The sequence below is a fragment of the Pristis pectinata genome, chromosome 6 (assembly GCF_009764475.1).
Source record: "Pristis pectinata isolate sPriPec2 chromosome 6, sPriPec2.1.pri, whole genome shotgun sequence".
NCBI classification, from domain to species: Eukaryota; Metazoa; Chordata; class Chondrichthyes; order Rhinopristiformes; family Pristidae; genus Pristis; species Pristis pectinata.
This window is the reverse complement of record NC_067410.1, coordinates 24,013,274-24,039,611: the sequence shown is the minus strand read 5'-3', so window position 1 is coordinate 24,039,611 and position 26,338 is coordinate 24,013,274. Positions and strand designations below refer to the sequence as shown.

General features: G+C 38.3%; 1 protein-coding gene across 1 annotated transcript in view; it reads right to left on the bottom strand.

The window, feature by feature from the left end:
- cacna2d3a (calcium channel, voltage-dependent, alpha 2/delta subunit 3a) overlaps positions 1 to 26,338 on the bottom strand; it is a 556,823-nt gene that overhangs the window by 92,838 nt on the left and 437,647 nt on the right. The window contains 4 exon segments of the mRNA XM_052017619.1: positions 836 to 898; positions 1,254 to 1,301; positions 1,303 to 1,311; positions 9,934 to 9,995. Coding sequence (XP_051873579.1) covers positions 836 to 898; positions 1,254 to 1,301; positions 1,303 to 1,311; positions 9,934 to 9,995 — 182 coding nt within the window.

Here is a 26,338-nt window from a genome sequence, read left to right as displayed (position 1 = left end):
AAAGTTAGTTGTTTTGAATTGCCACAGCATCTGCAATATCATGACTAGAATTATACTTAAGCATATTTTTTGATAATTAAGATGATCTTTACTGAGAAATTCGTCCTCAGTTGGGAAAACTAAACACAATAGACAGTTGCATCAGCGTGTTGTATTCTGCCTCCAAAATCCATTGCAATGTATTCCACAGAATGAATGAGGCTGACCCTATGCGCTAGTGCATTTGGTGCTACCAACTGGCCATGAATTTCTAGGTTTTAAGTGATTTACTTGCTGTCATATGTTTACGAACAGATCATGAGAACTTCATCTGCAATGACCCACATGTACAACAAGTGTTTTTTAGCCATTGCATATAAATACAAAAGAGGTGGGGTAATTAATCCAATCTCCTTGACAGGAGACATGCAGTTAAGGTAGCAGAATTCACTCAGCACTCATCTTGATTTGCACTTTATTTTTAGGTGGCCAAGATTCCTGCCTGACTAAAGCTAGTAAATATACATTGGATTCATGTGTCATTCAGAACCCTGCCAGAATTTTAGAAATGCAGGGCACTTGCATTTTGTGCTGCATGATTTAGTAAGCTGACCAAAGCCACCTGGCAAACAGGCTAAAAAGGAGGTCCCTACCTCGTTTTAAAATAGTCCCCTCTCAAAGTGACGACCTTTGGAGAATTTGACGCTCATCCAGCCACTCACCTGCCTGACATAAGCTCTGAGGTAACGAATGCTAATTCTAAATGCTGAGAAACAGATGGATGCAAATTGCTCATGCAGTTCATTACCTTCAAAGTCTTACTTGGCATAGGTGGTATTCCATTGTGAGAACTTACCTCATCATAATTTTCCGACACCAAAATAAATCCATTGTTATCTATGAGGTAACAGTTTATTATCTGCAAATATAAAATATTGAAATATTTGTAACATATTGTCAAAAAGAAGCAATTTTGCATCAAGGTATCAAAATGTCACAATCTGAGATAAAGGTATGGTATGACATGAAATATTAACACAATAAAAATGTATTATTTTTACCGGATATTAACACACATTTGCCAAAAACATTTAGTCTTCTAGTAATCAGATTGTGCCTGTAAAGATCCCATTGCAGTATGTGCTGAATGAGTCTAACAAACTGGTCTGCTGGCCTCATTAGGAAAGTTCCCCAAGCCATATGTCTGTTAAAGTGGTGTGACATGATCTGATTTCCTAGGCCCATATACTTTAGTATAGGTTGGCAAAGCCAACTATGTGCTTACCCTCATCGTCACAGCTAATACTGCATTTACCATCAAGTTGAAGCACACTGTAACAGAAGATGGACACTGTTAACCACTAAGAATAAATACAGAACATGCCCCATAGTTAGAAGCCAAATTTGTTTAATTATGACATTAAACTATTGCTTATCAAAAAGTTGGCAAAATCCCGTTCGAACATGTCACCTTTTTTGATGAGCTAGATTGCATGCAGCACTGGAGCTGCTATTTTGGATTCCAGAAGATATCTTCATGTTGCCGATGAACGTTGACACCACACCAAGATTGGCTCCACCCTCACCATGTAAACACTGCTGGGATTCATTGCCAGAGGCTGACAAGACTCAGCAGGTCTAGCTGGTCCCAGCTATCTGCATCCCAAATGCATGAGACCCCTGCACAGGTGTCTTCCAAGCGCTTTCATTGCAATACAACAAAACAGCTATATTTACTGCTTTTCCACTTCAAATTAATTCACCTGTTTGTGAAGAAACTTGAGGTGTTGCAGAGATACAAAGTACAGCACAAAATGAAGTTTTTCCATCTTCCAAATATGAAACAAAATAAATTTGTTAGAATAAATTAGCATTTTATTATATTTTATCCTATGAGGAAATACTTACTGATAACATAAATCCCTGTACAATTCTAGTAACAGTTACAAGATATGATTTGTATTTGATGCTTTTATTAACAGGGGTATCCATACCACTATACATTGTGCAGAGTAACAACGGACTTGCAAGATGTTGGAATCTAGATGAAAAACATGATGAGCTGGAGGAACTCGGCAGGCCAGGCAGCCTCTGTAGAGAAAAGCAGGCGGTCAATGTTTCACCATCTTTTGCCCACCCCACCTCCCCTCTTTTGTCCACCTATCACTGCTCTGCTTTTCCTTCCTATATATTGGGCTTCCCCTTTTCCTATCTTCAGTCCTGAAGAAGTGTCCTGACCTGAAATGTTGACTGCCTGCTTTTCTCCATGGATGCTGCCTGGCCTGCCAAGTTCCTCCAGCATCATTGTGCTTTTCATACATTGTGCCAGACTTAACCCACAGACTAGTTCCAAAAGACTGGCTATGATAAAATGGAAACATCTCAGCTCATGCATTTTATTGCTGAAAATAATTCTGATCATTCTAATAATCAGGTCTCTCATGATTGGAGGCCCTGTGACTTGTGGTGTGCCGCAGGGATTGGTGCTGGGCCCGTTGTTGTTTATCACCTATATTAATGATTTAGATGATAATGTGGTAAATTGGATCAGCAAGATTGGGGGTGTAGTGGACAGTGAGGAAGGCTATCAAAGCTTGCGAAGTGATCTGGGCCAGCTGGGAAAACGGGCTGAAAAATGGCAGATGGAATTTAATGCAGACAAGTGGGAGGTGATGCACTTTGGGAGAACAAACCAGGGTAAGACTTACACAGTGAATGGTAGGGCACTAAGGTGTGTGGTGGAACAAAGGGACCTGGGAATACAGATCCCTTGAAAGTGGCATCACAGGTAGATAGGGTTGTAAAGAGGGCTTTTGGCACATTGGCCTTCATAAATCATGGCATTGAGTACAGGAGTTGGGATGTTATGTTGAAGTTGTATAAGACGTTGGTGAGGCCAAACTTAGAGTATTGTCTGCAGTTCTGGTCACCTACCTGCAGGAAAGATATCAATAGCTTGAAAGAGTTCAGCTAAAATCTACGTGGATGTTGCTGGGACTTGAGAACTTGAGTTAGAGGGAAAGGGTGAATAGGTTAGGACTTTATTCCCTGGAGCACAGGAGAATGAGGGGAGATCTTATAGAGGTATACAAAATTATGAGGGGTATAGATAGGGTGAATGCATGCAGGCTTTTTCCCCTCAGGTTGGATGAGACTAGAACTAGAGATCATAGGTTTAGGGTGAAAGGTGAAATATTTAAGGGGAGTCTGAGGGGGAACTAGTTCACTCAGAGGGTGGTGTGAGTGTGGAATGAGCTGCTAGCAGAAGTGGTGGATGCAGATTCAATTGTAACATTTAAGGGAAGTTTGGATAGGTGCATGGATGAGAGAGGTATACAGGGCTATGGTCCAGGTGCAGGTAGAAGGGACTAGACAGAAAAACAGGCCAGCATGGACTAGATGGGCTGAAGGGCCTGTTTTTTGTGCTATAGTGCTCTATGACTCTAAAACAAAACAATTCAAATGACAAAAATAACTTTAATACAATGATATAAACAGACATTTTATGTATTCTTGCCAGATTTCTCCCTTCCTTTCTTTCCTATGAACCAGAAAGCATCTGGTGTGGATCCAAAGAGGCATCATTCAAGTCTGAGGATATCTTAACTGAGTGCTTGATTCAGCATCGACATGTACAGATGTTCACTTTGAACATGGATGGTCAGCAAAAACACATTTAGGAAACTGAATTGATGCTGTGGCCAACTGAACAAGCTCTGCCATTGCCTGACATCAGTTTGAACTTGGAATCAAACCCTTCTGCACTTTCTGCTGGATAAATTTAATAAGCCACAAGACTGAGTTGCATCGGGCAACCTAGTAGTTAGGCTGTTAGTCTGTGATGCTAATGCCTGTCTTAAAAGTGCAGATGAGGTACATTATGACACTAATCAGTGTGCATTGTTGATTTGGCACTAGTGCTGTCCAACAATATGCAACCCAATGCCTTCTTGTAACCTTGTACAGCTGAACAAACACTGAGCAGCAGGCAAGATCCCCACCCAGTATGATTTAAAGGGATCATAAACTGGCTGTAGGTTAGATGCTGATTGATTTCTACTGCTATTACAATCCTATAAAGATTTGGTCCTTTCCAAAATCAAAGGGAATGCAGAACAAGGTTTGATTCAAAGGGAGGGGTGTGCCACAGCAGTCATTCCTAGATATGGTTGCATCAACAGTTGTTTGCTTTGGAAGACAGCAAGACAATATACCTAAAGGGGGAGGAGCAGAAGAGTAGGTCAGAGAAGAAGGGCTTTCAGAGGATGCCAATCCATGCTGGGTATTCAGGGAGCAAATGTCCTCTTTGTGCTTGAGCAAGGAACAGCATATGAGGTGCCAGTACTTTAGTAAGGACATCCTCAAGGGAATATGCCAGCTGCTACATCAACAATTCCAATCGCAAGGCAGAACGAAGATCGAGTTTCATAGTGATGCAGCTGGTAGAGTTGTTGCCTCACAGCTTCAGCATCCCAAGTTCAATATGACCTCAGGTGCTGCACATTCTCCCTGTAACTATGTGGGTTTCCTCCAGGTGCTCTCATCTCCTCCCACATCCCAACTGCTTGCAGGTTGGTAGGGTTAATTGGCCACAATAAATTGCCCCTAATGTGTAGGTTAGCGATAACAATTCCGTCAATTGTCCAAAGACTGCAAGTAGCAGTGAATTCATTCATTAATGTCTATCTTCTCCGAAAGGTGGCTCCCAAGATATGGAAAGTGGTCCATGTTTTCCAAGGTCTCAAGGTTCTGGGGTGTCAATGCTGTAAGATGAACAGTTTCACATTAGTTCTGAAGATTAGCTCTACTCCTGCAGGAGGCTTATTGGAGGGGAAATGCAACATTACAGCAAAAAAGAGTGAGAACAGTGTTGCAGGAATGGTGAGATTGGTTCTGTTGTAGATCCATTGGTGAGGTTCATGGCTTGCACGCAGTCATGGAGCCATCATAAATGGAAATGAATTTCTGTGGGCAGCCATATGTTAGGAAGGTGTTCCACAGTCCCTCCCAATTGATGGAGTCAAAGGCTTTGGTGAGGTCAGAAGAGCCTCTGTTTTGTGGCTCTACCGCTGTGCTACATACGTGAAGGTGTAGTGGAGTATATGAATGAGAGTGCTAATTGATAGTGAATGTTGGTAGGTGAGTGCCGGGGTGTGGTGCATTGAGCAGTAGCTGAGATTGTTGATGCAGATGTTGTAATTTGAACTTGCATCTATTCAGTGTGACCATTCATGAGGACACTGATTGGCCTGTGACATTTTCAGTCTCTTGGAACTACTACTGTGGTTGCTTCTGAATTTCTTCTGATTGTGTTTGGAGGGCACCAAGTATAGTGTCTTCTCTTCACTCTGCATCAATGACGTCAAGGAATTTTCAGAACACTGTGGAGTCTATCCTCTCCCATGCCGTATTCCAACGTCCCCCAGATCGGCTTCAGTTAATGGTCTTCAACCTGTAATGTTAGCTCTGTTTCTTTTCCCATGTGGTCTGACCTGCTGAGTGTTTCTAACATTTTCTGTTTTTATTTCAGTTCCAGAATGCCAGGCAGCCCCTGTTACAGCCACAGTGAAGTGTAGGCTGGCTTTAAGTATGAGAGACAAACTGTAACTAGGATAGGGTTGTTACTGAAGCTAAAGGCTCAATGAAATGTATGGTTAACATAGGCTGGATGCTGAAGTCATTATAATGAATAGGGGCCACTTATGTACATGGTTGAATCAGGAATGCTTAATTGTACACCACAATAACTGCACACATTCTTGGTCAATGTCCACTTCAGTCCTCCATCAATTAATACAAAATGTATGTTTAAATTTTATTTCACTTTCTTCATCTGTCTGATATTTACCATTTACCTCAGAAATAATTTTGGAAACAATTTAGGATTTGAAAAACTATAAGTCAATTCCTAAGACCATTTTTAGTTCATAACATAGCAGAAGACAACAGTACTTAGAGAGGATATCTTGAAGTGCCATATGGGTAGAACTCAGGAATAAGAGAGGGTGATCACTTTGCTGGGGTTGTACTATAGGCACCCCAATAGTCAGCTGCATTAGATGAATGAATATGAAAGCAAATCAGAGTAAGGTGCAAGAGTAATAGGGTTATGGTAATGGGGGATTTTAACTTTCTCAATATTGACTCGGATTGACTTCGTGCAAGGGGCGTAGATGGGGTGGAATTTAAGTTCATCCAAGAGAGTTTTTTAAGACAATATGTAGATAGTCGGAGCAGTACCTGACTCACTCTTAGGAAATGAAATCAGGCAGGTGATAAGATCTTTATTAGTCACATATACATCGAAACACACAATGAAATGCATCTTTTGCGTAGTATTCTGGGGGGCAGACCGCAAGTGTCGCCATGCTTCCAGCGCTAACATAGCATGCCCACACCTTCCTAACCTGTACGTCTTTGGAATGTGGGAGGAAACCGGAGAACCCGGAGGAAACCCATGCAGAGACGGGGAGAACGTACAAACTCCTTACAGACAGCAGCGGGAATTGAACCCGGGTTGCTGGCACTGTAAAGCATTATGCTAACTGCTACACTACTGTGCCTGCCCCTACACTACCATTGTATGGAAGTACCGTTGTACCGTGGAAGTGTTGTTGGGGAATACTTTGGGAACAATGACCATAATTCTGTAAGATTCAAGGCAGTAATGGAAAAGGATAAGGTTGGTTCCATGTTAAGGTCCTAAATTGGGGGAAGGCTGATTTCAATTGCATAAGAGAGGGCCTGGTGAATGCATATTGGGGGAAAACCCAAAACCCAATTCTGGCACCGCATAGCTGGCTGGTCCAGACAGTTAAGTCACATGGGATCTGAGGCAAGCTGGCTAATTGGAACCAAAATTGGCTTGGTGATAGGAGGCAGAGAGTGGTGGTGGTAGGTTGCTTTTCTGATTGGAAGACTGTGACCAGTGATGCACTGCAGGGATCACAGCTGGGACCTTTGTTGTGTGTGATATATATTAACAACTTGTATTTAAATGTTGGAGGAATGATCATTAATTTTGTACATGACATGAAAATTGGTGGTGTTGTGGACAGCAAGGAAGGTTGTCTAACTTTACAGCAGCATGTAGATCAGGTGGAAAGTTGGGTGCAGTGTTGGCAGAGGGAATTTAATCCTGACAAATTTGTGGTGATGAAGTTTGGGAAGTCAAATGGGGTAGGACTTATACAGTAAATGGTAGGATGCTGAGGAAGGTTGATGGACAGAAGAACCTTGGCATTCAAGTCCATAGTTCCCTGAAAATGGCAATCTAGCTAGAAATGGCAGTGAAGAAGGCATCTGGTATACTTGCCTTTATAGGTTGGGGCATAGAATATAAAATCTGAGATGTAATGCTGCAATTTTACAAACCTTGGTTAGACCACACTTGGAATATTGTGTGCAGTTCTGGTTGCCACACTTTAGAAAGGAAGTGGTTTTTTTGGAGAAGATGCAGAGGAGATTCACCAGGATGTTGCCTGGAGTGGCAGACTTTAACTATGGGGAGAGATTGAATAGGCTGGGCTTGTTTTCCTGGAGCAAAGGAGGCTTAGGGGTGACCTGAGGTATATAAAATTATAAGAGGCATAGGCATGGACTGGCAGGCAATAAGTGGAACCAGGTGGAGAGGGAGATGATGGGCAGATGAAGCCAGCTGAGGAAAGAGAAAGGGTGGAGTCAGGAGACAGCAGCTGGTGGGTGATGGGTAGAGACAGATAAGGAGAGAGAAAAAAAGGGGGCAGATGGAACCATGTGGGGGTGAGGGGAGGGTGGAGGTAGAGACCAGAGGCTGGAAGATGATAAGTGGAAACAAGAGGCTGCAGATGCTGGAATCTGATAAGGAAAGTGATAGGTGGAACCAGATAAGGGAGGGATGATGGGCAGATGGAACTGTTTGGGGGGAGGAGATAGGAGACCAGAAGGTGCAGTGTTTGGGTGGTAGGTAGATGGAACCAGGCAGGGGAGGGAAAACATGTCTACTTGTAAGTGACCAATTAAACAATACAACATCTGGATAAGTATGCACTTTTCTGAATGCTAATTGTCAAATATAACTATTTAAAATTCTAAAATGGAATTTTCACAGATTTCCATTTTAAATCTGCATCAGATTTAAGGTTCTAAACTCAATACAACATTACACAATAGTGTTTGTTTTGCTTCAGATATTTCTAGCATGCCTTACACTTATCATGTTATAAAGTATTTACAAAATAAAGGCTGAGCTCTACTTTAATTTGGCAGCTTATTTTAGGCATTGCTCTGCTTCTGATGACCATATATGTCCTGGATACCTTTGGATTTCACACATGCAATTATGATCATTACTCTGGTGTTTCTTTCCATTAAAGGAAATAGAGTATATCATTGTTCAGCTTTGAAAACTTCATGATTACTTCTTTTCACCTTTGCCATACATATGTCAGCAAAAATGAAGAAAAGGGAGTCCCTGGAGATATCAAAATCTGTGCTTGTTAAGTTTTAAATTGTTGGAAATTTCTGTTTTAGCTGAAACAGCTATTGATTTTATCTAGGCTGGAGTTGAGTTTGGATAAAATCAGCAGGAGTATAAGCCATAATTACTTGTTACTGAAGCAGCCAATCATTGTGGACATTCCTGAAATGAAATATAATTGATTTTGGTACGAACTGATTAATTCTTGCCAAGCAAGCGGGCAACAACTGAGAAGAAAGCAAGTCATCAAAAACAGAAGTCTGAGCATCTGAAAATTGTATTTCTGGTTTTTGAGAAGCTGACTAATAACCTGAATTTTTAATGCAAGTTTTTTTAAGTTTCTATATATTGAAAGAAGTCTTAACAATGACAATTTTCTTTAGCTGATAATAAAGTAGCTTCCTATGTCCAGAGTTTCCTATTAACAGACTTTCAAGTTAATTTCAGGCTTAACTTTGATTTTCACCACAATACAGTAGTCTATAGTAATTAGCTTGTACCATATTCTGTACAGCATACTACTTGTACCTTTTTCGTTCTGAGGTTCAGAAATTTGTATATCTCTTTAAAAGGGTAATGATGTATTCTTTACAAAAAATAGGTTATGCATACTTGTTTTATTCTGTAACATGATGTACTTCAGGAGATTAGTTTGAATTTGAACAGATTACTGCAATTTTTGGGTTACCAATGATGGATTCTGGCCATTTACCTGCCTCAGCTTGTCGTATGATTGCATTTGTTACATTAGTAGCCAGGAGATCCATTCAATTTAAGTGGAAAGATCCTAAAGCTCCTACTACATTCCAGTGGTTTTCGCAAACTATAACATGTTTAAACTTAGAAAAAATTAGGAGTGGTACTATTAATCTTTCGGTTAAATTTGAAGAAACTTGGAGCCCATTTATTCAGCATTTTCATATGATGTAAGTTGACCTTTTCTGAATCCTTTTCAATAACTTTCTATTCGAATATAGAGGAGCGGAGTTAATGACATAATAATGCTTTTAACCAAAGAAATACGACAGCCCAGCTTTTGTTTCGTTTTTGGTTAGTTTTTGTTTATTATTACTTTTCTTTTGTTTTGTTACTTTTTTTTAAATTTTGGATTTTTTTCTTCATATAATCAAATTTCTTTTTAAATCTTTCTCATGTTCAATTATGAAGAGATTGGGAGGTTCAGATTATGTATCTTACTCTTTGTGTCTGTATATGTTAACTGTTATTATTGTAATCCCGATCTCTTTGTATCATGTGTATAATTAATATTGTTATGTTTATTAATTTGAAATTTAATAAAAAGATTAAAAAAGAAAATAATTTGAACAGATTGATTTTAAGAGATTTCAACAGACAAAATGTATTCAAAGATATCTTTGTTATTACAGAGTCACAAATGATTTTAACCAATGTGTGATTTGCCAACATTTGCAAATGTCCTTTTATCTTTTTCAGCACAATTAGGATACTAAAGCAGATAATAATAAGCAGCTCACCTGACGGCTTGCAGTCCAGAACTTCTTTTGGAAAAACTCCAACTTCATTTGAATACCCACAGCTGTTAAAGAACAGAAGAATATCTTTCAGATATCCTTGACAATCGTTTTTATCATACACTAATCAATATTTTTGTTAGGAGTATATGTTGAACTTTGAAAAGTATGCTTGGAACAGAAATATGGATGGCAGTATTCATCAAGTGTTTCTACTGATAGATCAGGACTATTTTTTGTAACAGCCCAAATGGGCCTAATTCCCATGGTGTGTATCATGATGCAGAGGTCCATATTAAGTACGTCCTTGAGTTTTTATAATCAGATTCCAATTGGGAGCCCTGATGCAATGTGTACTGGGACATTAACAATATTGTATTTTAACAAGACTTACAGATATGTCATTTGGAAAGCAATGGATGGTGGAACAAAAGGGGCCAACCCATTCAAGGTTTGTCCATGGGTCCTTTGATGCAGGCAACTTCCCAATTAACAGGATGTCAGAAGTTTGGGGGCTTTAATTTGAATGACATCCTGGACTTCTTTCAAATTAAAGATACCTTTCAGAGTTTGTACAAACACATTTCCCAACAGTTTTTTGAGCCACAAATATAGGAGCATTTTGTCATAACTAAACCAAGACCACCATCCTCATCAGGGCCACCAGAGCAACTTAAAAGTGATTCCATCCTGTTTTTGGGGTGGATCTCCATGTAGTTTGGTCTTGGGCCTTTGCTCTGCTAAACTGATCATCAGTATTCTGGTCATGGACTCATAAATATAGACTCCTGTACGTTCTCTATATTTCTGAACATAGCATTTTTTAGAAGCACATAATATTTTACATCTTTAAGAAGCCTGTTGAAAGAAGAGAGATTGTAACATAATTTTACAGGAATATTTTGAAGGATATATGATAAAGAATTGGTGCCCCTTCATCTTTCCAAATATTCCTCTTCCTCCCAATAAAATCAACTCAAGCTGAAGTATGGCACATAGAGGTATCAATGTCACTTTCAGATCATGTCTAAGTGTATGATCAAAGGTTGTCAGAAGATATATACGTCATTGCAAATCTCATAATAGAGAGGGTAAAAATTAGCAGGATCTAATATAATACCTGTGTCATTATCAGGTAATCCAAGTACTATTGTCAGGATCTTTTTGAGCAAATAAGTATAGTTAAACTTCCAAACTTCTCCTCATCACCCTTACAGAGACGTTGAGGACATTGCAAGATTGCTCTGACCACACCTGCCTAGTCTCGATGTAAATGGTGAGCTTTTTAGTAATTTCATTGTAAAAAAAATCACCCTGCCAATCACTACCTGTATAATAGAAATGTATAACATTCTTTGAAGTTCAAGGTCAAAGGTTCAATAATTATTTTCTATATATGGTAACAGCAGAAAATCCATAAGAAGGTAAAACCTTACACTGACACCAAATTCCTATCAAACCTCACCCGTTATACACTTCATGCCAAATTCTAAATGGAAGCTTGTTTTGTAAGTAGTCACAATATAATTGCATGCTTCTGTCAACGAGGTTACTAGAGATTTTTACATAGATTTACATACGTGGCAAGTCTATATTGGTTCCATTACATATGTGACAATATATATTCACAAGGTTTCATTATAAATGTGACAATATGAATTCATAATGCAGGTCCAAGAATAAGGACAAACTGGATAAATCTCAAATCTTGACAAAACTAGACCTTCTATCCCCCAGCCCCCACTTGACCAAAGTCTACACTTGGTCTTGATACTCATCTGAAATGCCCAAGTGATTGGCTAACAGAAAAGAATTCTAAAGATGCACTGCCCTTGGATGACATGTTAGATCTTCCAATACATGAACAAATACTTCAAACCTTGTCAATTCTCTATACCACCGAGATAAGTTTCCAACACTGGTGTACACTTCATCTGGTTTAATATATTTCAGAACTTCAGATGGATGAAGCATACTTTTCTCAATTTTTTTTGTTTTTTTACCCCTGCATATGTAGCTGGGATAAAGTAAGAAAATTATAACTCATATCTCTTTCAGAGATTAACACATTGTAAATTAGGAACATTTCTTAGCTTAGAAATTACTATCAGCGGTGATAACGTATGGATATTTAACATGAGATTCCCTTGTACAAAGTTTAAATTGTGGTATTTGTTTATTCATGTGGGTTAATATCAAATGAAAATAAGATATAATCTGCAAAATTTGGCAATGTTTGCAGTATTTGTTTATAAGAAGCCATAATTCTCTGTAATGGTGTTTAAGACAAATGCCAAAACCACAGTGATGTTATAAGGGCCTTCAATGAAAGGATTTTTTGTTTGAAAGCCTTTGATTATATCCATGCTGTGGAATTGGAATGTCAACCACGCCTTGGGTACATGGACATGTAACAAGATCCAATACTACTCTCCAAAATACTGGGTAACAGTTTCTATTAGCACCATTCAATCAGCACCATTACAGTTCCAAAGCCTGTGCTTTTACAAGCTTTTTACTTCCTCAGTACATTTTATGGAATGGAGTCTGGTGAGTTCAGAAAGAACTTATCAGTGACCGTGGCAGACCTAAGGGAATTCACACACTGTGCTTCCATCTCCTTGGACCAAAATTAGTTAGGAAAAAGGTAACAGGAAAGCAAGGCTAAATATCCAGAGTGACAGAAGAAAACTATATAGTAACACCTGTCAAAAATAGTTAAAAATGAATAAGGTGAGACAAAGTTTTGAGATAATTGCAACAGGTTGTATTTGAAATGAATTACAAGAAAGTAATTTAGTTACAATTATATAAATTCTTTTATCACCGATCTACAAAAGGTAATCTGATAATGCAAATAACATTAATTGAGTAATAGATATTGGACAGGATACCAGAGAGAACCATACCACCCCTCCCCAAGCCTCCCTCGGTGCTGCAATGGAAAATCCCATGGAATCTTTCATATACTTTTGAGATAGAACCTCGCCTAAAAGGTGAGTGCTCCAACAGTGCAATATTCCTTCTGCACCTAAGTTTCATCCTCAGGAGTTTGGGTTGCAGTTCAAACTTGTGACCCCGGGTCAGAAGTAGAATTCACTATCATGCTCCAATGTGGACTGAAAATAACTAGTATTCAGTGACACATCTAAATATTATTCACTGCTAAAAATTATATCAAAGAAATGCATTTTGTAACAACATAACATGCGCTTGCACTTAATGAGAGCAGCATAGCTAATTTATGGAACAGAGCTCTTTCAGAAGGATTTTCTATATTGTTGGCTTTTTTTTGGAGTTCAGTTTAATTTTATTTACTTTATCAAAATCACACAATGCAAAATTTGTTCTGATCAATTACCAAACAGTATATTAAAATGTTACTGCAGAACTAATTCTTATAGTTGGTCTTAACATCATCAATGAATAACATGGTACATAAGATATGGATTAGAGGCTTAACACATGCCATCAAGGAACAAGATACAGGAAAGTAATTTTCAACTTCAGCCTCTCATTATTGAAGATGCTGGCCTTCTTTCCCATCGGTTATAATGGGAAGCACAAATCAGGAGGGTTCAGTACAAAAGGGGCTCTCCAAATGGTCACCTTGTCAACCAAGTGAAAAAGATGAAAGTTTTTGGATAAAAATATTATGCACCAAGAGTTTTCACCAGGGGATCCCATGTAACTATATCCTAATGTGTTCCAATTAAAATGAGTAATTAGCTTTAATTTGTCCTGAGTGCTATTCAATTTAGTGTTAAAAATCCATTTCAAATGTTGATGCGTCTCTAAGTACACCCAAAGGACTACAAAGAATATAACACACAACTTCACAGGCAGTGTGTTTATATTAATCTGAATAAACTATATTGTTTTAAAAATTCATACAATCACTTGCAGGTTGTTTTTATGCTCGTACCATGAAATCAAATCTGCAGTGTTTGCTGACAGACAAATATTTCTAGCATTGAAACCATGGATGGTTTATCCATGTGCAGGTTTCCAGTTATAGCAAGAACATGAGATGAGCAGCTGCAAACCAGACAAGGCAACTGATACACAAGAAGCTTGGATCTTCGCCTGCTGTAAACAGCAATGCAGCTTTGATGACAGTTAGAGAAGATGAAAATAATGAGCAGTCACCAAGGAACAGTTAAAGACCAGAGTAAGTGCCCTTGTGCTCAGTGTGCATAATAGATCAGTATCCTGAAACTCAAAGATAAAACTTGCTTATTAAAAACATAATGGAAACATAACTGAATAGATGTGTGAATTTATGTCCTGCAGTTCACAGCATCTCTGAAATGTGACAATATTCATTCTATGATAAAACTATGATATTCAAAAATACAAGCAACAAAATACAAGAGGGGTTCAATCTAACAATTCTGCATCTTTGATTTCGGAATCAAGTGCTGTGTAAACAAAAGGAGCTGATGCAACTGGGAAAGGACCCAATACCATTAATCTCTTTGTTCCTTCAGACACAATAGATTGGCAGTCATTGGCAAGCACTCACTCTACAATCCAGGAAAATACACATTATACGATGTCATAGCATAGATTCTGCCATAAGCAATATTTGAAAGGGTTATATTTAAATGCATAATACTATTTTTTAGCAAATTCACAGCCCTATTATAAAATACTGGTGTGCTTCTAAGTACATTCAAAGAAACTAAAAAGATTATATCACACAATTTTATAGGTACCACAGTCAAAGAAATGAATAAAGAGAATCATTATTTAAGGTGTTATTGGCCTCGAGGCAAATCAGAAGATCACTCCCACTAGGAAGGTATCTTATATTTGGGACATGTCTATCTGGCTTCTGGGATAGTACTACAAGTCATTACTCTGGTACACTGTTTCAAACAAGAAGTTGTGCCATAACAAATGGTCAGAACCAGGCTTGTAGATTTGTTGGAGCAATTTATAAGAAACACTCAGTGTAAGAAACAGAAGAAATAAAATTAAAAATGCTGGAAACATTCCGCAGGTCAGGCAGCATCCGTGGAGAGAGAAACAGAGTTAATGTTTCAGGCTGATGCCCTTTCAGTAAAGCTGAAACATTACCCATCCTTCTTACTCCACAGATAGTTCCGAACCTGCTGGGTATCTCCAGCATTTTCAGTTCTATTTCTAATTTCCAGCATTTGCAGTATTTTGTATTTGCATGAGGAATAACGATCATTTCAATTCCTACATGTCCTTATTGAAATGCAACAACCAGCTAAATATGCAGATTCTTTCAACTTCTTCTTCTATTGAAAATAGATTCAAATTTCCCTTCCTCCAAAGAAAGGTATAGATTACTTTATTAAATAAATAAAGATTACAAATGCAAATTTCCGCACCACTGCTCCCCACCCAACTCTAGAACAACGATCAGATGGCTTTCTACACCCACCTAATCATGCGCCCGCATTGGGGTGCAAAACACATCAAAAGTGAAAGGGATGTATGAGAGTGGAAAGAAGCATTAGCAGTGTGATTTTTCTGCAAAAAATTATCCTGATAATCTCTTGCTGTCAGAGAGATTAATGGGATTTTCATCATCTTGTGCTGGTTGAAAGGTGTCAGTTTCAAAGTAATTTGAGGAATAATGTCATATTGGTCTGCCTTATCTCGTTAGAGTCTGTAGCTTCCTGTCAGACGCACTACCTACATACCCAGGGATGCGACAAAGGCTAGTACTGCAGCAGACATCTTACAAATCTTTCTTTCTTTCAGAATCTTTCCACTCTTGGACTATATGTTACACAATGTTTTTCAATGACTTTCAAACAAAGATTCAGGCAACAGACACATTCTGGTCTGCAAAAATAAGCAAGCCTAAATTAAAAAATACAACATGCGCTCATTTAAAATTTACCAGAATACTTTCAAGGTCTGATCTGCATAGGGAGAACTAAATTTGGATAGAATAGATGAGAGAACCACATTCTCCCATTTGCTTGGAGATGCCTGTTAAACTAATATTGCTGGGAAAATGGGTATAATAACTTACTTGGTTATATATCCAAAACAGAAGATTGGAATGGAATAATACCAGTATAAAATTAATGAAACTGCAGAGATTTTCATTTCTCCCTTCTGCACAGGCCCTGATATCAGTAAAGTAGCAGGGAGGACAAGTGACTTACTTCATAGAAAACCTGTAAGGCCTACAATGAGGAAATCCTTCCAACTGAAATAAGATGCTGCAGCCTCCTGTCTCATGGGTATGCAAATTAACAGCCTTGTCTTTGGGCAGGAGCTCAAGCAAGTGGAAGGAAATCGCAAGTTCAGATGGGTGGGGATAATCCACAGTAGCAAATGTTAAGGAAGTGCTTGGGGCTATGGGATGCTCAAAGGTTGGTAATGGGAGACAGAGAGGCCATCGCCGCAATTAATAAGGTTGGAGGATAGATCCAACAGTGATTGGGAGAAAGAGTACAGTCTGATACAAGGGGAGACCATGGCCTGGAGGTGCTGCCCTGCCCCACTTGAAAAGCTGAAAAAAATCTTCAGTTGATCCTCTTAGCCTTGTCAGCCTCAGGTTCTGACACTGCCCCTGCAGGCCACTGGTCAATATTGCAAATCAGGACCTGATCTGCATATTTAAATTAGGACTGCGTCCCCTACTCAAACATTTCACTCTGCATCTTCCCAATGCTACATTGCTCAAACATGCAAGTCAATGTAGAGGCACTGTGGGAACAAAACTGTATCAAAGAGTCCAGTTATTTTATCTGCACACCTGTCTGATTTATGCCAGCTCAGAAAATTGAAAATTGGGACTGATATGTCAGAATTCTGCAAGATATGCCATCTCCAGAAGAGAAACAGGAGCAGTTGTGACATCTTGTATTGAAATGTTGGGTCACCCATCATTGCCTTGAATCAGGATCTTGGCAAGTTGAAAAACTGGTATGATCTTATCTAACTTAGAGAGTTTATCAGTGCAGGGCTAATCAGTGCAAAGAATTTAACATTTGCCCTGGATTTCAGAAGGCAGGTTTATTTCTGTCTCCTGAACTTCAGGCAGATTAAAAAAAACACGCAAAACCTGAACTGTCAAATTTTGATTTGTGAGGCACAGCTGTCCTCTATAAGCTGACAGCTACTGCTCACATGGTTTGTGAGACTTTGAAACCTGGCCTTGACTGTGTGTAAAAACTATGGAAAAATAGTCTAATGCAGTAAGAACTAGGTATCCTACAGAGGTCACAGTTAATAACTGATGTGTGACTTCATGAGGTAACAAACGTCTCTACAGTTTGCAGTCAAATGGAGCACTAGACCATTATCTGTGGAAATCTAAATCAGTATTAAATCCTGTGTGTTGATTTTATGTTGTATAACTACCTGGACTTGTTCAATTCTTTCTAAAAGGAAAGAAAAAGACAAAATACAAACAATGAAAGGTAAGAGCTGTGTTTTAAATGCCTAATCTGATATATTTTTGGGAAATGCTCATTTAGAATTTCTCTCTTGTATGTTTGTCTCTTGATTTAGTTTTTGAAATCAATATTGGACCTAAAGCACTGATCCAGGTTTTGCTGGGTTGGGCCAGTTTGCAGCCTACCCTATGAGTTTATCACAGTTTAGATTGAACATCTATTGCAATGCAAATTGGAAGAAGTACAAGTTGATAAAGCAGGTACAAAGGGATTTTCAGAGTGAAGAATGGGCAAACAGTTCAGTTCCTTAATGAGATTTAAGTGCTGAGAAAAAAACAGAGAAATGCTGGAAAGGGAAATAGAGTAAATTAGAGTCAAATCAGGTCCAGAAAGAAAAACAGATTTCAATGAGAAGGACACAAAGGAAAACTAATAAAATAGTAAAATTTTAAATCCCAGCAATACACTACAACTTCAATTACATCCTATCCATGTCTGTGCACTTTTGGCTTTGCTGGAAACGTAATCATGACCTTAAAAGACTACTTAAGCCATTAAGTGCTAGGTCTTATTTTCAGTGAACAATTTGATTGGTAGTTAGTGGATTGTTGGAGCAAATTCTTTAATGTTGTGGGGAGGTTGTGCATGCTCCCATTTTTGTGAGACCAAATCATTTATCAAATTCTGATGATTTATCAATTAAAGGTTATCCTCTTCTTGCCACAGGTTGTTGAACTGTTTGCACACTAAAGTCACTGTTACTCAGTTATGAAATTTTGTCGCAAAAATCTGAACATCTCAATTAAATAGTAGCACTTTCAGAGCCAATACTGCAAATCGACAGTGAAATGAACATCCAACAAATCTTATCCTATTCCTTTATTCCATGTTATGATTTAAGAAATGTAACTTTACATGCTTATGTGCACCATTCTAAATAATATTCAACAAGAAAAAACATTACTACTTTTAGATATTACATAAAAGAATCAAGTTTGTAATTTGAAAGCTTTTTTTTAACAATAGTTGGAGTTAAGCATTTTACATTCTAAGTAAATCAGAAATACAAATCTGCAGCGTATATTTCCTTTCGAGTGCTATAAGTGTCAATCTTTCAGTCCTCTCAAATCCCTAACCCAATCCTTCAAGTCTCCTTGACCTTCCTATTTTTCCGTTTTCATTCTGGGTTTGACTCTCTTAAGCCTAGAATATCCCTCTGTGTCACTTGCAGCATCAAGGTTGCTTCTGTTTGAGCAGCAGACCCAACTGTGTCATCCCACTCTCCCACTGAACTCCTCACCCAGCCTACCCACTGGGGCTAAGCCAACAGATCTTCTAAATGCTCAACTAACTCCATCCCATGGTCTCTGCAGGATCCAGAATGTCCATTCCCTTAACATTGTCCTGCAGGTCATTGTATCAATATTGTGGCCTCTGAGGAGGGATGATACCTTCTCCCAAAAGAAGCATCCACACTTGAATATACCTTCCACCATTTGCTATGCCCAGACTGTCAGTTGCCAGTGTAGGTCACATCACCAAGCTACTCTTCTGGCCTTTGCTCCTCCATAGGGCATTTGATCTTGTTGCAAGCCTCTTGTCTCTCATTTAAAATCCTCATTCTCAACTGGCACCCAAGTGAAATGAAACTTTTCTCACTGAGGTATCTTTACCACTTACTTTACTCAGCCTTTGCACTGAGCAATTTTTCATCCTTCATTAACTCGAGCTCCAGCTCCAGCTCTATAGTGACAGTGTAGAAATTGACAGCACAAGCCATTTAAAACCTAAGCCCCAGTAGGGAACAGATTGGTTTGAAATAGCCATTACTTTAACACATCACTCAATTTCACATTCCAGTGCAGGAAAGTATGACTATAATTGGTGCCAATGTATCAAAGTGACAGATCACATCTGATGTTTTGTGGAGTATAATGCTCCTAGTTATGTCACGAGTCACCAATATTACAGTTGTAGTGAAACCTAAGTCATTTTTGTGCTTCTCTTGTATTAGTTTGCTTAGTTAACTCAACAGGTAACTGAATTTACAGCTGCCTATTTTCATTGGATACAGGTGAAATCGGTTTGGGAATTATCGTTTTCTTATTTGTACATTCAGTTACTGGATGTCCAGAAAGATGTCAATGCAACATTACTCGAAAAGAAGTGAGCTGCACAGGGAATGGACTGTCAGAGGTTCCAAAAGATGTTCCTCTTAACACAGAAATTCTATACTTACAGAATAACCACATTCATACAATATCAAACACTGCATTCACTGGTATGTCTCAGCTACAAATTTTAGACCTGTCCAACAACATTATTTCAAGTTTATCATCAAATATACTTGATGGACTGCATAATCTTCTCAACCTAAACCTTGCAAATAACTCCATCAACTACATGGACAACAAAGTCTTTCATTCAACTGGAAACCTCAAGCAACTGGATTTATCATTTAATAATCTTACTAATTTGCCTGAGGGTTTGTTCAAGAACCAAAAGAATCTGACCTGGCTTGCTATGCATCAAAACCAACTTCATCAAATCAGCAGGTCCCTAATGGATTCCTTGTCAAATCTGCAAGTACTTTTGTTCGAGAAAAACCAGTGGAAGTGTGACTGTCACCTGACTGGTTTAAAACTTTGGTTGGAGAGCTTTCTGTACAAAGGTCAGTCAACAAATGTAATTTTACCTCTTCAGGAGTTATTAGTGCAGTAGTGCTTATGGTTTGCAGAGATTAGCAATGCCATCCCTTTAAGAAAACCTACAAGCTTTAACATTCTGTCAGTTCTGCAGTGACACCAGCTGATATTCAAAAATCACAACAATGTCACAATGAAAGTTACAGGAGTGAATCCTTTACTCATTAATCAAAGATATCTTATTTTTTAAAATCACCTTCCTTTACATGAGATTATTACTTACTTCACCTCCTAGAATACAATGGATAAAAGAACTGGATTGAATAATGGATTAATACACACAAAATGCTGGAGGAACTCAGCAGGTCAGATAGCCTCTTTGGAGGGAAATAAACAGTCGATGTTTCGGGTCAAGACTCTTGATCAGAATTGTCATAATGGATTAATAGCTTTTCCTTCAAATAATTGTGCATAATCACATAAATTATGATCACCACAAAGTTATTACCAGCAGCAGGTTGAGTTGCAAGGAGCAGGTTTTACTGAGTGTGAAAATGCAGCAAAAACAATTTAGTGGAAAGAACGATACAGACTATAATAATGGAGGACAACTGAACTTAAGCTTATTTTGTTTTTAATAGAAGTTAAAATGAAGGAATAGCTGAGGGCATTATAAACAAAAGGTGGAAAGGAGAGGTGAAGGACGATTATTTAAAAATTGTGATTAAGAATGTAATATTACAAAACTGTAGAGCACTTTTAGGTGCATTGAAGAATCCTTAAAAAATACAATGCAGATGAGATTCTGGATATTATAATTTTTTTCAATAAATTAACAAAATTTGGACAGAGCCTTGTTGCAGGCCTACTAGCAGGTTGCATGTATATGTTCTAAGTTAGGAACTTTGCATTTACCACTGCATGTTTGTCTGATTACTGCAGTTGTCTATCTCTCTGCCAGTCATGCCATCACGACATCCACATCAGATCCATCATACCTTCCACATGTTCAGACTCAGATGTCAAGGTTTCCACCTACAGTTGCCTTGTTTTTGGTTTGAATGTGGGCATGTTCTCAGAACTTCCTTAATAGAAAGGGGCTTGTGTATCTTATGTAGCAGGAAAGGATATTGCCAATGAGTTCTGTTCCTCAAAGAGTCCTACAATTCACAATTTAACCTTTTTATGTGTTCTCAGGTCCTTGAAATTTCAGGTTCTTATTGCTTTCACATGTGAATGCAACACATTGCTGTTGTGCACATCTTCTATTTTTTTTCTAACTATCCACAACAGGGAGTGGAAAATCAGTTGCTTGAAAGTGACAGTGGTGAAATAATCAGTAGTATTTTCTGATTGTGGGTGGTGGAATCTTTCTCTTGATATCAGGGAGCCCTGCCCACCTATGATCACAAGCTCTAATATAGCAATGAGTTCATCCAACCACAAGTACCCTTGGTTCATCATCCCTCAGAACCAGCCCTCATCATTGCAATATCTAATTGTCTTTCATATGTGTTCAAGTTTTGCATTGTCCAATCTGAGTGAACATGTAATCAAAGTGTTCATTATATTATCAAGAAAAGCCTCCTGATATCAGTTCGCAAGTCAGAATCCATGTCTTCTTGTCCTAATCCAAAAGTATTTAAAGTAATATTTTGGATTCACCTCTTGTTTTACAACAACTTCTATTTACACCACCACTTGAATATAGCGAGAACACCTTGAAGTGTTTCATGGTAATGTTATCAAACAAAATATTAAGGCAGATGAACTAAAAGCTGAGAAGTCAATGACTATATCAGGTCATGCATAGCTGTCCAGAATTGGAGAAGCATAGATATCTCAGAGGATTAAAGGGCTGGAGGTGATTACAGAGATGGTGAGGAACAAAAGCACGGAAGGATTTGATAATAAAAGTGAGAATTTTACTCCACTATTCAACATAATTATGACTGATTATCCATCTCATTAATATATTCCTGTTGTTGCCTTGTACCCCCTTTGAGTCTGGAGATTTCTCCATCTCCTTCTTAAATTCGTTCAGTGACTTTTCTCCACCACTAAATAAAAATCAAAAGAAACTGCAGATGCTGGAAACCTGAAACAAAAACAGAAAGTGCTGGAAACACACAGCAGGCTAGGCAGCGCCTATGGGAAGAAAAACGTAGTTAATATTTCAGGTTCAGTATCTACTTTTTAAAAAAAAAATTATCCATATGAAAGTTATAAAACTGAGGTGTTACTTAACCAAGTACCATGTACTTCACAAAAGCGAGCATGATGAGTAAATGTGACAGTACAAGTTAGAACACAGGCAGCACAGTTTTGGATCATATCAAGACTGTGGAGAATAGAATGAGAAAAGGCAGCCAGGAGTGGCTCTGATATAACCAAGTCTGGAGGTAATAAAGACACAGATAAAGGTTTCAGTAGGAGATGAGTTGAAATAAAGCTCGAATTGAGCAATATTATGGAAACAGAAATGGGCAGACTTAGAGATATGGGTCTGGATATTAAATATCATATCAAGGCTGAGCATAGCCTGGTTCAGTTTTAATCAGTGGCCATAGAGAGAATTAGGTTCCTCATCCCTCAGTTCCAGACATCATCATTGGTGATCAAGGAGTGGTGATTGTGGTAGGAGCAGACAATTACAGCTGTAGCCCTCCAATGTTTAATTGGGTGATACTTCTGCACAGTTCTGGACACTGGATGTGATCTGACATTTTAGAGTCAATGGAGGGGGACATGAGGTGAGGCAGGTATAAAGCTGGATGACAACAGTGTTCATTTGGAAACTGACATGGTATTTTCTGATGATATGGCAAAGGAACAGATTGTAGATAAGAAATCAGAAGCTGCTAAACCCAGATCAGAGTAACAGAAGCAATGGTTTGGGTGCAGGAAGTGAAGTCATCACAGATGATTTTCTGGATGGATAAGAATGGAATCAGCAAGTTCAGTCCCATCCAGTTCAACGGGGGGGGGGGGGGGGGGGAGACTTTGAAGGAGAATGATATCAATGGCTGCAGGCAGGTTGAAGAGGACAAGGTGGAAAGGATCATATAGGATGTCATCGGTTACTTTGATCAAAGCTGTTCAGTGCTGCAGTAGGAACCAAGACTAGGTTGGAAGGATTCAAACAAGGAGGTCTGAGCCAGCTGGGAATCAATTTTACAGGTGTTTCTATTTCACTTGCTTCTTTTTAGGATACACTTCATTCTGGCCTGGTGATTTATTCACTTTAAAAGATGCTAGATCCCTTTCTGTGTCCTTGCCTTCTCTGTATATTATTTCCAATACTTTTCATTGTTTATTTCCCGTTTATATCAGTGCCTGTGTCACCCCCTTTTGCTCTGAAGATAGTTGCAAAGTATTGATTTGTTCTTGTACAACTGCCTTCCCCCTGCACATATAGGCAAAAATTGTGTCTCTAAAAGGACTCATTGTTTCCTTTATAACCCTCTTTCTTTTCACATAGTTATAAAATAACTTCGAAGTTTTCTTCGATTTTACCTTGCATTAATTTTTCATGTACCTTCCCTTTCTTCTAGGTTTCTTTTTAATTTCACCACAGTACCTTCAACACTTCTGTTGGCTTTCTGCAGTGCTGAGCTCTTAGTATTTGACATAACATATAAAGATATCAATTAGGAGCAGGAGTAGGTATCCTGATCACTTGAGCCTGCTCCCTCATTCAATAAGATCATGGCTGATCTAACTGTATCCTCAAATCCACATTCCTGTTGACATCTGGTAATCTTTCACTTCCTTGCTTATCAAGAACCTATCTATCTCTGCCTTAAAAACATTCAATGACTTTGCTCAGATTGCTTTATGAGGTAGAGTTTTCCAAAGACTCAGCTCCCTGAGAGAAATAATTTCCCTTCATTTCTGTCTTAAATAAGTGGCTTCAAATTTTTAAACAGTGACCCTTAGCTCTAGATTTTCCCACAAGAGCAAACATCCTCTCCACAAATACCCTGTCAAGACTGCTCAGGATCATATAAATTTCAATCAGGCCAGTTTCAGTCTTTTAAACTCTAGCAGATGCAAGCCTAGCCTGTTCAACTATTCCTTGTAAAACAACCAGGTAAAACAATCAGAGAAGTCTAGTAAACCTTCTCTGAACTGCTTCCAGCACACCAACGTCCTTCCTTAATAAGACCAGTACTGTACATGGTATTCCAGATGTGATCTCACCAGTACCCTATGAAACTGAAGTATAATGTCCATGCTTTTGTATTTAATCCCCAAGCAATAAACAATAATATTCTGTTAGTTTACCAATTACTTGCAGTACCTGCATACTACCCTTTTGCAAATTATGCACTAGGACACTGAGATCCCTCTGCATTTTAAGCTTTTGTAATCTCTCACCTCTTGGCAAAAAATGCTTTATTATTTTTCCTGATAACATGGAGAATTTCACATTTTCCCACATTATTCATTTGCAAGATCCATAGTCTCCCTAATCCCTGTGTGGCCTCCTAACATCCTTTTCACAACTTACTTTTCTACTTGTCTTCATGTCATCAGCAAATTTAGCAACTATTACTCCCTCCTTTTATCCAAGTCATTAATGTAAACTGTAAAAGGTTGAGGCCCCAACTCTGATGCCTGTGCACACAGCCATTACACCTCTCCAACCAGAAAGACACCCATGTATGCCTATTCTCTGTTTTCTGTTAGCCTGCCAATCTTCTATCCATGCCAATGTTATCTTCTGCACCATAAGCTTTCATTTTCTGCAATAACCTATGATGTGGCAATTTATCAAAAGCCTTCTGGAAATTTTAGTGCACCCACTGGTTCTCCTTTATCCACAGCACATGTTACTTCTTCAAAGAACTTCAATAAATTGGTCAAACATGATTTCTCTTTCACAAAACCATATTGACTCTGTCTGATTACATTGAATTTTTCTAATTGCCTTGCTATAACATCTTTAATAATAGCTTCTAACATTTTCCTTATGAGAAATGTTAAACTAACTTGCATGTAGATTCTGGCCTTTTTGTCTCCCTCCCTTTCTAAATAAAGGAGTTACATGTGCTAATTTACAATCTAATGGAACTTATTTGAATTTAGGGAATTTAGCTTCCATTTTTACCTTTATCCTATCCTCTATATTCTTTAACATTCATAGGATCTAGATTTGAGAATTTCTGTTTTCTTTTCTTGGAGGAACATTCTTGGTATAAACCCTATTGCCTATTTGAATGTTCTTCACTACTTTAATAGTGATTTAACATCAAGTAGCTGTTTCCAGTTGACTTTTGTTATCTCATTTCTTTACTCTTGGTCTATCATTGTGTTCTACTATAACAATGCTAAATCTACCTGAATTATGATTGCTGCCTCCAAATTCCTTTCTCACTGTCATCCTTTGTCCATTTATGTAGATTCAGTCCCCCAAACTAAATCCAGTACTGTTGCTCCAGATTCCAGCATCTGTCGTCTCTTGTGTCTGCCTCCTCTCTTGTTCTGTATACTGAAAAAAAAGGTTCTCTTGAACGCTTTTCAGGAACCCTACTCATCCTATATTCTTTACTCTACTACCATCCCAATTATTGTTTAGGTAATTCAGCAAGTAGTCTGTATTTTTGCTCTTCCACTTACCTCTGACTGGGGGCTTCTAATACAGTCCCAGCAAGTTAACTACCCTTTTTTTGTTCCTCAGATCAAACCATCTGGATTTGTTTCCTTATCTTCTCAGTATATAATCCCTTCTCTCAACTATAATTGTTTCCTGAACCATTGTCATACTCCCTCCTTTTTTACCCCTCTGCTCTCTACATTGTAACTGGAACACTGTAACCAGGAATGTGGAACTGCCATGCCTGGCGATGTTTTAGTAATGGCAACAATATTGTACTTCTTTCCTTTGCCTCCCTGATTGGTTTATTAAATCCTTACCTTCCACAACCAATTTTGCATTTCTCCTTTCTAAACCTATTGCCAGGACTATCTGTGCCCCAAACTAATTCTTATATTTTCAAGATTTTTTGCATTAAAGTATATACTAGTAGCACTGCCAAAATACTTTGTGATTCCTGTCTCCAGCCTTTCTTTCCCCTGCCTTCCTGATTTGTTTATTAAACCCTTACCTTCCACAACCAATTTTGCATTTCTCCTTTCTAAAACTATTGCCAGGTTCCTATACCCGCTCCAAGCTAACTTAAAGCCCTCCACAAGGGATCAGAATATAAAATACATGGCAGGAAAACATCTCAGTTTGTCAGTATTGAAACAATGAAAAATGTTTTTTTTAATCAGCAACCTTATTGGTTGCTCCATTTATTGAAAGATTTCTCAGAAGTAAAAATAAAAAAGTAAGAGGAATAAGGGAAAATGGGAAAGGACTTTGAA